The following is a 12,771-nucleotide window of genomic DNA, read 5'->3' as shown; positions in this document are numbered from 1 at the left end:
CACGCACTCTGGTTTTTCTTTATGCACACTTCCTATAATTTATAATCTTTATAATCTCTTTCTGCTATTTGCACATTTTTTACTGTAAATTTCTAAGTTAATTTGTAAATTTTTGTAGTAACCTGTAAATTGTAAATACTATAAAGCCACTGTCATTTAATGGTCGGGCATTGCACAGCTACAAGCATTTCACCCCCATGTCATACTGTGTATGGTTGTGTGTGTGTGACAAATAAAATTTGAATTTGAATTTGAAAATAAAATTTTAAGTTATTTTGAAGTGAGAATGTAGCTGTGTAAGCTTCAAATATCTGCTCGATTTATTAAGATATCACATATTTCCAAACGTGCTCCGACGTTTTCCGAGACATCGGTTACCCACCAGCTCCATATACATTTTGGGGCATGTATTCTGTAATCTGTAATGGAATACATTTTAAAAGTAACCTTCCCAACACTGCCCACCAATTCCATAGCAGACCGAGAGGTCGGCACATCGTTTTCAACCCTCCCATGGTCTTTCACTACTCAGGTTAAACATGATATATAAGTCTCTTAGGTAACTTCGAAATGTCAATGTTTGGTTTATTTGTTCCTGAGTAAATCGTTTTGGCTGAGATATATTTCAATTCAGGAGGAAACATTTTCACCGGGAACAAAAACAGCATGTTAATACGTGGAAATTCTGAAGGCTGCTTCAAAATGATCAGATTATATTTTAAATATTTGTTCAGTTCTCTTCCAAACCCCAGCAGCTGTCTGTTGTAATTTTTGAGTGTCCACTAAAATAAAAATAAAGCGTCCTAACATCTCACCTGTTTGTTTTTATTAAGGCATACATGTACATTATTTTTATTAATAGAGATTTCGCTGCTGAGGTTAAACATGATATATAAGTCACTTAGATCACTTCTAAATGTTAATGTTTGGTTTATTTCAGTGTTTTCTTTGTTCCTGAGTAAATCGGTTTGGCTGAGATTAAAGTTAAGCTTCATAACATATTAATCACAGTTAAATTAAGAGGGGACGGCATTAAAAACTCCGGACCTGTGACATCATCAAGTACGCTGTACAAATCCCGAGTCTGTGCGTGCCGGACTCATGGGACTCGCGTACTTGAAGAAGGGCCATGGAGTGTTTTTGTTCTTCTCGCGTTATTTTTTAGTCACCGCGAGAGTTGGAGAGAGTACTGAGACGAGCTGCTGAGTTTTGGCGGAACAGGGGCAGAGCAGGAATAATGGAGGAGGAAAGCCGGGACACGGAGAACAGCAACGGAGAGGAGTCCTCCTCAGCTCGTGCTGAGCTACAGGTGAGAGGTTATCACAGCTGAAAGAGGACGTGAAGGGGCACGAGGGACTTCCTGTTCAGGCTTTAACTTTGACAGAAGAAAGGAGACAAAACAACCATCGGGACACAGCCGCGCAGTTTAAGAAAACAATGTGCGCGTCTGCATCAGAACTTACGGTCCAAGCTGTAGGCTCCGTCAGGAATGCATGGGGCGTTTAGGTGCACCTCGTAAACTCAGCAATCGTCCCCCCAGAAGCCGTGGTGGTTATTTAAACGGCTTTAAAAGTGGTATTATTATTATCAGGTAACAATTTGAGTTTTTTAATGTTTTAATGCGGAATTGAATGGATAATATTGGAATTCTAGATTCAAACGTGTTCATGGCCATAAAACATAATAAAAACAGGGGAAAGGCTGATGAAGAAACTGCATCTCCTCTATAACTACAGGTTAGTGCATCTGTACGGAGAAAGAGTCAGATTGTTCTTATAGCTCTCTTGCACTACATCTATTTCACACTTAAATTTTGTCTTCATTTATTTATTTATACTATTTGTATTTTGTCGGTTCTATTTATAAATATTAACCAGGCATCTGTGTGTGTGGATAGCAAAGAAAGAATTTCAATACACAGAGAAATACTTTTCTTTGTACATATTACAATAAACGCTTGAATCCTGAATCACTTAAGACAGTTTTTAATGGCACCAACAGCTATGCGCTTAATATGCAAGATGATCGTCTCTGCAGTTGTTATCACGCTCTGCAGGTGTTTGCAGTCCATAGCAGTAGTGCTGCTGTACCATGCAGTGATGCAGCTGGTCAGTGTGCTCTCCACAATGCAGTCTCTAAGAGCATCCACAGAGTTTTGTTGTGTCAAAAAACTGGCAGCGAGGACTGAGTTTATGATCTCTGAGCTAAACTCGCAAAACTCTTAATAATGTAGCGAGAACACATGGTTCAATACAAAAATGCTGGAGATGCAGCTTAAAAAATGCACAAAATAGTGTGGAATGAAGTAATGGAAATGACAAAGCTAATGATAATTATTCTTTTTAAATTGAATAAAGTAATTCTGTTGATTTCATGCTGTATTAATTGTGTTTCAGATTGCTTTAGTTTCAGGCGTGCTTCTGTGTAGTCAAAGAATGTGAGCAGCTTGCATAGAAAGGGGAGTAGACCAAGGTGAGCGAGATAAGATGCGGAGACAGTGGTGTCACCATAGAGATGGAGAGAGAGAGAAAAGTACTAGGAGGTGTGTCACAGAGAGCAGCTTCCACGACCCTAAATAGAAGAGTGCATCCCTTTGTTTAGCCAGACCTCGCCCATAGAGAGCTCTTAGCTGCTTGGTCTCCAGATATGTCTTCACTGAATGCTTGGAAAATAAAGAGTGTCAAATGAAGTTCTTGTCTCTGTTTGATCTCTACCATCAAAACAATCTGTGAAGTCGGCGAACTTCAACAACAGTTTATTAGAAAACAGCTTAGAGAAAGTGGAGAATCTCAGACAAAACTAAACAAATAAATAATAAATATAATAATAGAGAGCTGCGGGGGGTGATGTCCACACATAATGTACTCGCACTAGTTTCTCCCTGCAGAGGAAACACAAGATGGTCAGAGTTTGGACTCGAGACAAAGTCAGAAACAAAAACATTGTTTCAGCCTGGGAGCCAAACCGGAGTGAGCTGCTTTTGTGTTCAGTTTTATGTAGAGCTGGGCGATATAAGATTTTTTCATATCACGATATGTTTTTTTCATTTCAGGCGATAACGATATATATCACGATATAAGCCAAATGACTATATTTGTAAGATTTAAATGTGCCGTTGCTCACAAGTAAAATGTGAAATAATCAGCAGCTTGTTTTGATTTAAATATTTATTTCCCATAATAAGTTCAACAGGGTAGATGTACTTAAGGAACATGAGACTTTTTCAGATAAATAAAGGCAAATATTGCAAACTACACAAAAGGCAGCGTTTAAGTTTCAAAATAGAACAAACAAAACGGACTACTAAATTGTCAATTCCACTTAGAAACAAAATATTCATTCTAAAAATAAATCTTAGTTTGTGTTACAGAAGAACAGACAAAATTGACTAACTTTTGTCAATATCAAATAAACTGAGAACTAAAAGGAAATTCTCAATCTCTCCTTGTTGTATAGCTTAGCTTTTCAAACAGTTTTAACAGTTTAGTCTGACAAAAGCCGAATGACGAATTAGCGCTTCCAGTCAGAGACTGAGCATGCACCAGTTTATTGTATTTCCAGACTTGCTTTCGGCACAATTTACAGTGTGCGCTACTCTGTTTTTTGTCAGACTTGAAATAGCCGAAATAGCCGAAATACCTTCACACTACGGAACTTCTGTGGCTCTTCCGTTCGACAATCTCTCCGGCATTGGAACAATCATCTGTTTTCTCTTCTGTAACCTTCGGTCACGCTCTCGGTTGATTTTTCTCTAGTCGGCACACTCATTTCCTCCATTACCCGGGCGGCACGGCGGCTGGCTGCTTCCCAAACAAATACACATGTGCGGCTTGGCACTTGTGCTGTACGTAACAAGTCACGTGACGTTATTTCGCAATACATATTGTTATCGTGGTATCGCCCAGCTCTAGTTTTATTAAATAATTTCATGCGCAGAGCTCACAATGAGCTGCAGTCTGCTGAAGCATGAATCTGAGGATAGCACGAGGCACTCAGAGGTCAGTGTGATAACGCTGGTTATCCTCCCTCAGCTAAACATGTTCTACAATGAAGGAGAGAGGAAGAAATTAGGCAGGGAGGGAACAGGGAAGGAAAGGAGGAGGTGAGATTGGAGAGAAGTAAACATGGAGAGAGAGAGAAAGAAAGGAGGAGGTAGAGATGGAAAGCAGTTTGAAAGAAGAGTGGATAGAAAGATAGAGAACCAAACAAAGAGGAAGAGAAGGAAATAACTAAGAGAGAAATAAACAAGGAGGGTGAGAAGAAATTAAGGAGAGGTTGAAGCCAATGAGGAAGAAGAGAAGAAGAAAGGAAGTAGAAGATAATGAAATGACGTGTTAATAAGGAAAGAAAGAAAACATTTCCTCCTTGTTTCAGTATCTGCGTTTTCTTCTTCTCCTTTTCTTCCCTACGTACTTGTCTCTCTGTCCACCTCTTCTACAGGTGAAACTCGAAAAATTTGAATATCATGTTCAATTATTTCATTAATTCAACTTAAAAGGTGAAACTAATGTACTATATAGACTCATTACATTCAATGCTAGATATTTCCAGCCTTTATTTGTTAGTATTTTGATGATTATGGCTTATAGTTTATGAAAACCCCAAATTCAAAAGCTCAAAAAATTAGAATTGTCACACTCTAATCAGCTTATTAAACCGAAACACCTGCAAAGGGTTCCTGAGCCTTTAAATGGTCTCTTAGTCTGGTTTAGTAGGAATCACAATCATGGGGGAGACTGCTGACCTGACAGTTGTGCAGAAAACCATTAACACATTCCATAAGAAGGGAAAGCCTCAAAAAGTAATTGCATAAGAAGTTGGGTGTTTCTGAAGTGCTATTTCAAAGCACATTAATAGAAAGTTATGTGGAAGGGAAAAGTGTGGAAGATAAAGGTGCACTGTGCTTTATTAAGTCCAGAGTAAATGCAGCCATCTACCAGGACATTTTGGAGCACTTTATGCTTTCTTCTGCCGACAAGCTTTATGGAGATGCTGACTTCATTTTGCAGCAGGAATTGGCACCTGCCCACACTGCCAAAAGATCCAAAACCTGGTCCAATGACCATGGGAATGCTGTGCTTGATTGGTCAGCAAACTCACCTGACCTGAAACCCATAGAGAATCTATGGGGCATTACAAAGAGAAAGATGAGAGACATGAGACTGAACAATGCATCCTGGTCTTCACAGCACCTCAGCAGTGCCACAGGCTGATAGCATCCATGCCACGCCGCATTGAATCAGTAATTCATGCAAAAGGGGCCCAAACCAAGTACTGAGTACATAAGCATGATTATACTTTTCAGAGGTCTGACGTTTCTGTATTTAAAATCCTTGTTTTATTGATTTCATGTAATATTCTAATTTTCTGAGATTTTGGGGTTCTCATAAGCTGTAACCCATAATCATTAAAATTATAACAAATAAAGGGTTGAAATATCTTGCTTTGCAATGTCTATCCTATATTAGGTTCAGCCTTTAAACTAAATGATTGAAAAAAATGAAATTTTGAATGATATTCTAATTTTTCAAGTTTCACACGTATTTCTCCTCCCCTTTTCCATCCGCCCTCCTCCACCAGGTTTCAAAGCTCAGTTTCAGCATTTTTGAACCTGTGTGTTGTCTCTGTAATTACATTCACTTTGTTGTACCAAATTGTCCTTCTTTTTCCTCTTTTGCCATAGAAACGTGGTGGCCACAAGAGACCCAGACATCATGGCTCCCAGCACCATGACAACGCCTCAAACAAGAATCGGAAGATTCACATGGATGACAAACAGTACAGCTGTGATCAATGCCCATCCACTTTCGCTCGACTGCAGACTTTCTTAACGCACCAGCGTGTTCACACAGGAGAGAGACGGTACAGCTGTGACACATGTGGCTCAGCTTTCACTCAGTTGTCTCATCTGAGGAGGCACGAGCGAAGTCACACCGGGGAGAAACCATACAGGTGTGATCAGTGCCCTTCCACTTTTACTCAACTAAGTGGTTTCTTGAGCCACCAGCGTGTTCACACAGGAGAGAGACCGTACAGCTGTGACACATGTGGCTCAGCTTTCACTCAGTCGTCCCATCTGAGGAAGCACAAACGAAGTCACACCGGTGAGAGGCCATACAGCTGTGATCAGTGTGGTCAGACTTTTACTCTAAAATGTAGTCTGAACACTCACTGCATACGTTTGCACACAGCAGAGAAACCATACAGCTGCGACCAGTGTGGTAAAAGTTTTGCTTTGAAATTTTCCCTGAAAGTCCACCAGCAAATCCACACCGGAGAGAGTCCGCCCTGGTGTGAGGAGTGTGGAAAACCTTTTTCTCACATGTGCTCCCTTAAAAATCATCAAAGAGTTATCATTGGAGAAAGGCCGTACAGCTGCGACAAGTGTGGGAAAAGTTTCAAGCAGAAGTGTATTTTACAAAAACACAGCAAAACTCACACTGGAGAGAAGCCATACAGCTGTGAGGAGTGCGGGCAGAGTTTCACCCGCCCGTGCTCTCTGAGGAAACATCAGCGTATCCATACCGGAGAAAGACCGTACAGCTGTGATGATTGTGGGAAAGCTTTCAGTCGGCAGTTCAGCCTGACATGTCACATGCGAATCCATACAGGAGAAAAACCATACTGGTGTGAGGACTGCGGGCAAACATTCCGTCACAAGGGCACCTTCAAACAACACCAAGAACAACATCAGAACAGGACAGAGAACTTGGAGCCGGGATCAGCAGAAGTCTCTTTATAAAGAACCATTTCATGTTTCATGTAGAAGATTTTCAGATCTTCTTCCTTTTTAATGTCTGCAGTGGAATTCCATCTGTTTGTTCTATTGTTCAGAACATCATAAACACATTTGTGTGGTCTGCTTGTTGCAGTGTGCTGCTGTGAGGGGAAAAAACGCTGAGCAACAGAAATGAATAACTTTCTGTTGCACTCTTAAATTAATACTGTGAATAATACCTATGGGAGATTTAAAAACAAACAAACAAACACCCAATTAAAGACGACAAACATTTATTTAATGTAGGGACAGAAAATGAGACTGACCAGAACCAACCTCCAGAAACTTGCTATAAAACCAGAGGAGAAGATGTCCTCAGAGATCCACAGACCACCAGGAGCTGCTCACAGTTCTGCATATCGGGCATTTCAGAGCCCCCAATCAAAACCCTTTGCTCCTGTTAGGACGATAAATGGCACACTTCTTCTTTAAGGACCACAAACTTGTGCTTCCTGTAGAAGCTGCCCTGATCCTGCCTTTTTCCGAAGCTATGTTGTTACAGTGCTGAACCACTATCTGGGGGAAAAAAAAAAACTAAAACGAAGTAAAACTGCATTTGTTTTACTTTTTTTTTCTGCTGCAAAGTAAAGTTTGTTTCCTTTTCAGGGCCTGTAAAATGAAATCATTAACCTCATTAATGTTTATTATAATGTTTGTTGACAAAAAAATAAAGGGATGCGAACCAGTCTGGGCCTTTCTGTAAGTTTCAAAGAAAATAACCTAAATATCTAAACATGTCACAGCTTTCTTTGTCATCTGAGTTTTATTGTGTAAAAAATCAGAAAAAAATATCTAAAACTAATAAAAACTGACCTGAAATCAGCAAAATGACTAAAAATAAACCAAAAAGATTCAGGTGAATGAGTCTAAATCACAGTGCAGCCAAACATGCAGCTGCTTGAGACTCCACAATTTTATTAACAATTTCAATAATTACAGTGGATCAAGCATGGTGATATTTAAATGGAAAAGCAACAGAACTGGAGTTCATGAAAAATTTAAACTTTTTATTACCAAACAGAGACAAGGCACAGATGTGAAGTTTAGTTTAATAAATGTTCAGGCTCAAACAGAAAAAAACAAAACATGGGAACACGTTTATTTACAGTCAAACTCAGCTCATTGTTTCAGGTTAAATTGCTGGGATCCAAACAGAGGCTGATATCTCGGCGTCATTTCACTGTGTGATGATCTGCTTTCATGCTCAGTGCTCATTAAAACTTCAGAGCTTGATTGATCGGGACAGTTAAACATTTAACATGTGGAGCTACATGTTCTGTGACGCTTCAGTAGTTAATAATAATCATTCACTGGTTAATAAGTGATCATAACAATGGGGGGATGGCCTCTACAGTCCCAGCTCAAGCCCCGCCTCATCTCCATGGAAGCCTTGGTCAGGCACGTCAAAGGTCAGCCCGGCCTCTCGCTCAATGCTGTCATCCCACAGTCGCAGGAACTCAGAGTTTTCCTCTCTGGCACCGCCCACGTCGCCAACTTCAGACACGCCTCCCTCTGCAGCCACTTCTGAGATCAGACCGGGTTCTCTGTGCCGAGGTCGTGTCAGGAGGTGGTGGAAGGTCATCAGCAAAGGCTGGTAGGGGGCGGGGTCAAAAAAGAAAGGGGGGAGTCACACTAGAGTTGATTTATTTTGTAGAACCTAAAGGAGCCAAGAAGACGACGAGCTGACTTGAGGGGGAGGCTGAGTTATTTTCATAGACCCAACCAGGAGACGTGGGACAAGCCCACCTAATGCGTTATCATTACACTTTCATCAATCAGGAATCAGTTTGAACCAGCTGTGCTTTCAGTCTCGTCTCAACTCGTTTTTTTTTTAGTTTTATTGCTGTAAGTCATGTGACCTGCACAGGACTACAGACCGAAATAACCTAAAACCTGACAGGTGTATATCCTATATTTTTATATTAGCATCCATCAACATCAATGTAACATAATATAATAGATATAATATGTAATAGAATATAATATAATTTAAGCTGTCTGCGCCCCAGAGTCTCACTCATCTGATCTTCCAGAAGATCAGATCAAACATTCTTGTTTAAAGTATTGCCCAGGTGTGTGTGATGTCACTGTGATGTCACCCTGTGTTGGCTCTCCACGCTGTCCTCTCCATCTCTGGTGTCTCTCTCTCCGTCGCCTTCTTGCTCGCCCGCTCTCTCTCCCAGTAAAACTAGCTCATTGATCCACAGGTTGGTGCTGGTGGTGCTGTTGGTGTCACTGGGAGGCTGGAGGAGCTCCTCACTCTGACCCACACACACACATTTAACATTTAATCTCATTAAAATAAGCTTTATTTACATCAAAGTGACGGCTCACCTCCTGAGAGGAGTCCACCTGCTCCACAGCCTGCAGGATATGACATCACACACACGTCATGACATCACACATTGTAGCACAGTAAGAGTGACGATATTTGTTCAGGGAGCTGTGTGAGTGTGTGTGTGTTACCGTGTTCTCCAGGTTCTGCCGTTCTTGCATCATTTGTGGACCCTGTAAACATCAACCAAACGGACTGATTCAGTCACTCTGTCCTTAATAACCACAGCTGATTGGTCACATGCCACAGTGACGCTCATTTTAAAGCTGCAGTTTCTCTTTCTTTTAATCCACAAGTTAAAAAACTACAAATAAGAAAAAACTCAGCACGTGTCAGGACGTAATGACTGCAGATGGAGGACATATTATAAAATTATTTCTGATGGATGCTGCTGAGGTTTTTGAATAATGTACCATTTTATGTTGTGATCATTTAACAAGACATAGCAGATATTTGCATTAGCTGGACTGCAGGACCAGACTCCGTTCAGTTTTTACCAAATTAAAGATTTTACCAGACTCTAACCTCAAAGCTGCAAATAGACTCAGAGTATACAGTGAGATTGTGTTGTAACTCAGGTCACCTCTGACCTCTGAACTCTGGCTTGACTCCGAGGAAACTGATGAAGAAGAGGAGGAGGAGGAGGAAGTGATCTTCTGAGCGGGGTCAGGAGGGGCCGAAGGCTGCAGACACACAGTGATGTTAGAAACTGAAGAACTTCAGATGAAGATGCTTTAATGTAAGGAAGGCAGTAGGGTTTTATCTGGATACACATGTTACAGTGTGTGTGGGAAACACAAGGCTCAGGCTGAAGCTGCATCAATATCTGCCTGAAGAAAACACCTCAAAATACAAGTTTACTACAACTCTGATTGACTCTACTGCTCTAGCTGTAGCCACATAGAACTGAGAGTACTCTGTGTACTTGTACTGCACTGACTCACTGCTGTTTGGTCCACTTGGCTCTGCAGGAGGAGCTGAAGGCTGTGGAGGTCTCCTGGATGCTGCAGACAAAAACAAACACGTCTCAGAGTCACAGATGAGCCTCATGTCTGACTCATGAACTGACCAGTATGATCCAGCCTTACTGGCGCAGCCTGGTTCTGATCCAGCAGGCTGACGATCATCAGAAGCAGCCACATCGTAACAAGCGCTCGGGGCGGTCCTGGAGGTCCGGGGTAATCCTGGTCCTGTGGGGGGTCCTGCAGGTTCTGACCGAGTCTTGCTCTGCTCCGTCTGTTTTATTGCGTGTTTGGCAGGAAGTGTCATGTCATCATGTCGCCCTCAGTCCCTGCCCCCCTCCCACGGATGTTACGCCCATCAAGAGAAACATCAACAACAGGCTGATTTATACTGGCAGGGAGTGTCTCTGTGTGTGAGAGCAAGTGTTCACTGCAGTAAGGGTGTGATGTGAAAGCAGTCATGCAGATGTTTTATTGTTTCTTCTGATGGAAGCAGCTGTTTAACATGGCGAAGCTCAAAGTGCTTCCATCCTGCTTTAATGGGGAGAAATCAAACCTCAGGACATATTTGGATGTTTGTGGTTCCTCAGGTGTGTCCAGGCCCTTCATTAGTCCAGAGCTCCGCCCTCTGATCCAGGACTTTGGGTTTATTTTGTATAGTTTAACTTTTGTTTAAACTGATGATGTCAGAGGAAGCGAAATAAGATAAAGAAAAAGTATCTGGAATAAAAGTACTTCCAGATGAGGTGTGTGTGTCAGATTCATGGAGCTGCGGTGAACCAACACAACAACACATTCAGCTGGCAGTAAACACATTTCACAACCAGCAGGACTTCCTGCCACACAACCACACGACACCAGAGAGAGAGGAAGCCAAGTGTTACAGAAGAGGCTCAACAATAAACCAGATTAGACACAACCATCAGTTTCATAATAAATTCTACTTTAATATTCATCGTCCTATCACAGTTCACCTTTTTTTAATCATCTCCCTCCTGAACATCTCAGGTCTGACTTCTGAATGATGGGAATTTTCAGATCCTGCAGTTCAAATAATTTATTTAAATGAATGAAGGTGCGGCTGTTTTTAATGTTTCATTTTTTAGAATTGTTTTAAAATCCCATTGAAAGTAGAAAACTTTGTGAGTCCAGTCCTTCCCGTTTCAGGGTGAGTATCCGGTCATGTGACTTGTGAGTTCAGCCTGCTGGAATAAACTTTATCCACCAACATGAAAAGCATGAGTTTACACACCAAAGAACCCAAACCTTTCTAATAGCAACTGGCTTGCTTTTATACTCTACCTGATTCAGGTGAGCCTCTTGTATAACCCATATCTGGGAAACCAAGCAAACCAAATGACACACTGATCATCCACGTAAGCAAACATCAAAGCACAACACAACACATGGAAGACTTATTTATATACGCACAAAGTCCTACAAATACACCTTAACCAAACTCCCCTAAGCTGGCACACTGGTTTATTCTAAGAGCTCATAAGCAGCTGATTGAGCTGCTCTTACTCGTTTGCTCCTGTAAAAGAAGTGACCAGGAAAAGGTGAGTACAGCAAACACACTTCTCTTAAATACATGTTTGAGGAATTTAGGTTTACAAGACAAATGATGAACTGCAATCAGCTGCCACTCAGGTTCTTCTTCCTGACACAGGATGGATGTCCAGTCCCTCCAGATGTGTCTTCACCTTCCATAAAAATGTCAAATTCGATAAACCTAATACAGAATCACCAAACCATAAACGTTTCTTTTTCATGTAACGTTTTAAATACCAATCCCTCAAACATATAAAAATACATTCATTTATTTATTATTTATTTACAATTAAAATGCAGGCAAGCGTAGTGGAACACCTGGGTCTCCATTACATGGCTCTATGAAAATGGACTTTCAGGATGGATGCTGGATGGAAAGGATGGAAGTTTTTGGGTGTCAGATTTGGAGGATTGGAGAAAACAAAGTACATGGTGTACTCTCATTCCTGCTGGGATTTGAGACATCTGTGTGGTTTTTGGCATCACTGCTTCTGAACCACCCTCAGAATAAAAGCAGGAACTGGAGCGTGGTGGCGGCCAGCGTCCCATCACTGCCCTGTTACAGATTTGGCAGCGCAGAGGCGAAGGCTCAAACACCCGGACATTGAAAATTCCCTCTGCGGTCAGATTTCACCATCAGCTTTCTGAAAACATCTGTGTGTGTGTGTGTGTGTGTGTTTCTGATCTATTTCTAAGTCAGTGCGTTGGATGCAAAGCAGTGTTTATCTGCCTGCCACAAACCACATACACATAAACTCACACACTGAAGTGTCTGTCAGCGGCTCGCATCACACAGCATCACAGCAGACATTTCATCATCCTGTTCTTCTTCTTCTGTGAAGGAAACCGAATTCATTTTGATGAGTTGGCCTCCTCACCTTCCCTATAAACCTTGAGTGGACAAACAATAGAAATTAAACTCTTTAACTAATAAATACATTTTTTAAAGACGGAGACTCTACAGTACGCAGCGGTAGCATCTCTTCCACAATGTAGCCTGCAATCATTTTTTCAGCTCACCTTCAGACGCTTTCTGTGCTGCTGAAGTAAAATCAGGTTTTGCCTGCTTAGCAGGAGTTACCGCGGTGTTATCCATGGATGATGAACAAGGATCACTCAGAAGTGTTCGTCTATGCTCTCTGTCA

The 12,771-nt window shown here is 41.4% G+C and overlaps 2 protein-coding genes across 2 annotated transcripts; one reads left to right on the top strand and one right to left on the bottom strand.

Moving 5' to 3' along the window:
- Positions 1 to 1,160: 1,160 nt before the first annotated feature.
- On the top strand, positions 1,161 to 7,464 carry LOC146389579 (uncharacterized). The gene is made up of 2 exons (XM_084922932.1): positions 1,161 to 1,309; positions 5,684 to 7,464. Exons 1-2 carry the CDS (start codon positions 1,238 to 1,240, stop codon positions 6,740 to 6,742), a joined length of 1,131 nt encoding a protein of 376 aa, XP_084779058.1. The 5' UTR covers positions 1,161 to 1,237; the 3' UTR covers positions 6,743 to 7,464.
- Positions 7,465 to 7,764: 300 nt separating this feature from the next.
- Positions 7,765 to 10,670, bottom strand: LOC146389578 (uncharacterized). The gene is made up of 7 exons (XM_084922933.1): positions 10,202 to 10,670; positions 10,058 to 10,117; positions 9,704 to 9,796; positions 9,245 to 9,286; positions 9,113 to 9,142; positions 8,878 to 9,039; positions 7,765 to 8,369 (listed from the first exon to the last, which is right to left on the bottom strand). Exons 1-7 carry the CDS (start codon positions 10,253 to 10,255, stop codon positions 8,127 to 8,129), a joined length of 684 nt encoding a protein of 227 aa, XP_084779059.1. The 5' UTR covers positions 10,256 to 10,670; the 3' UTR covers positions 7,765 to 8,126.
- Between the last annotated feature and the right edge of the window lie 2,101 nt (positions 10,671 to 12,771).

This window comes from Perissodus microlepis, chromosome 3 (genome assembly GCF_051167445.1).
Source record: "Perissodus microlepis isolate ML-2025 ecotype Zambia chromosome 3, ASM5116744v1, whole genome shotgun sequence".
Classification (NCBI taxonomy): Eukaryota; Metazoa; Chordata; class Actinopteri; order Cichliformes; family Cichlidae; genus Perissodus; species Perissodus microlepis.
The sequence above is the reverse complement of the archived record's forward strand: the minus strand, read 5'-3'. Positions and strand labels throughout refer to the sequence as shown.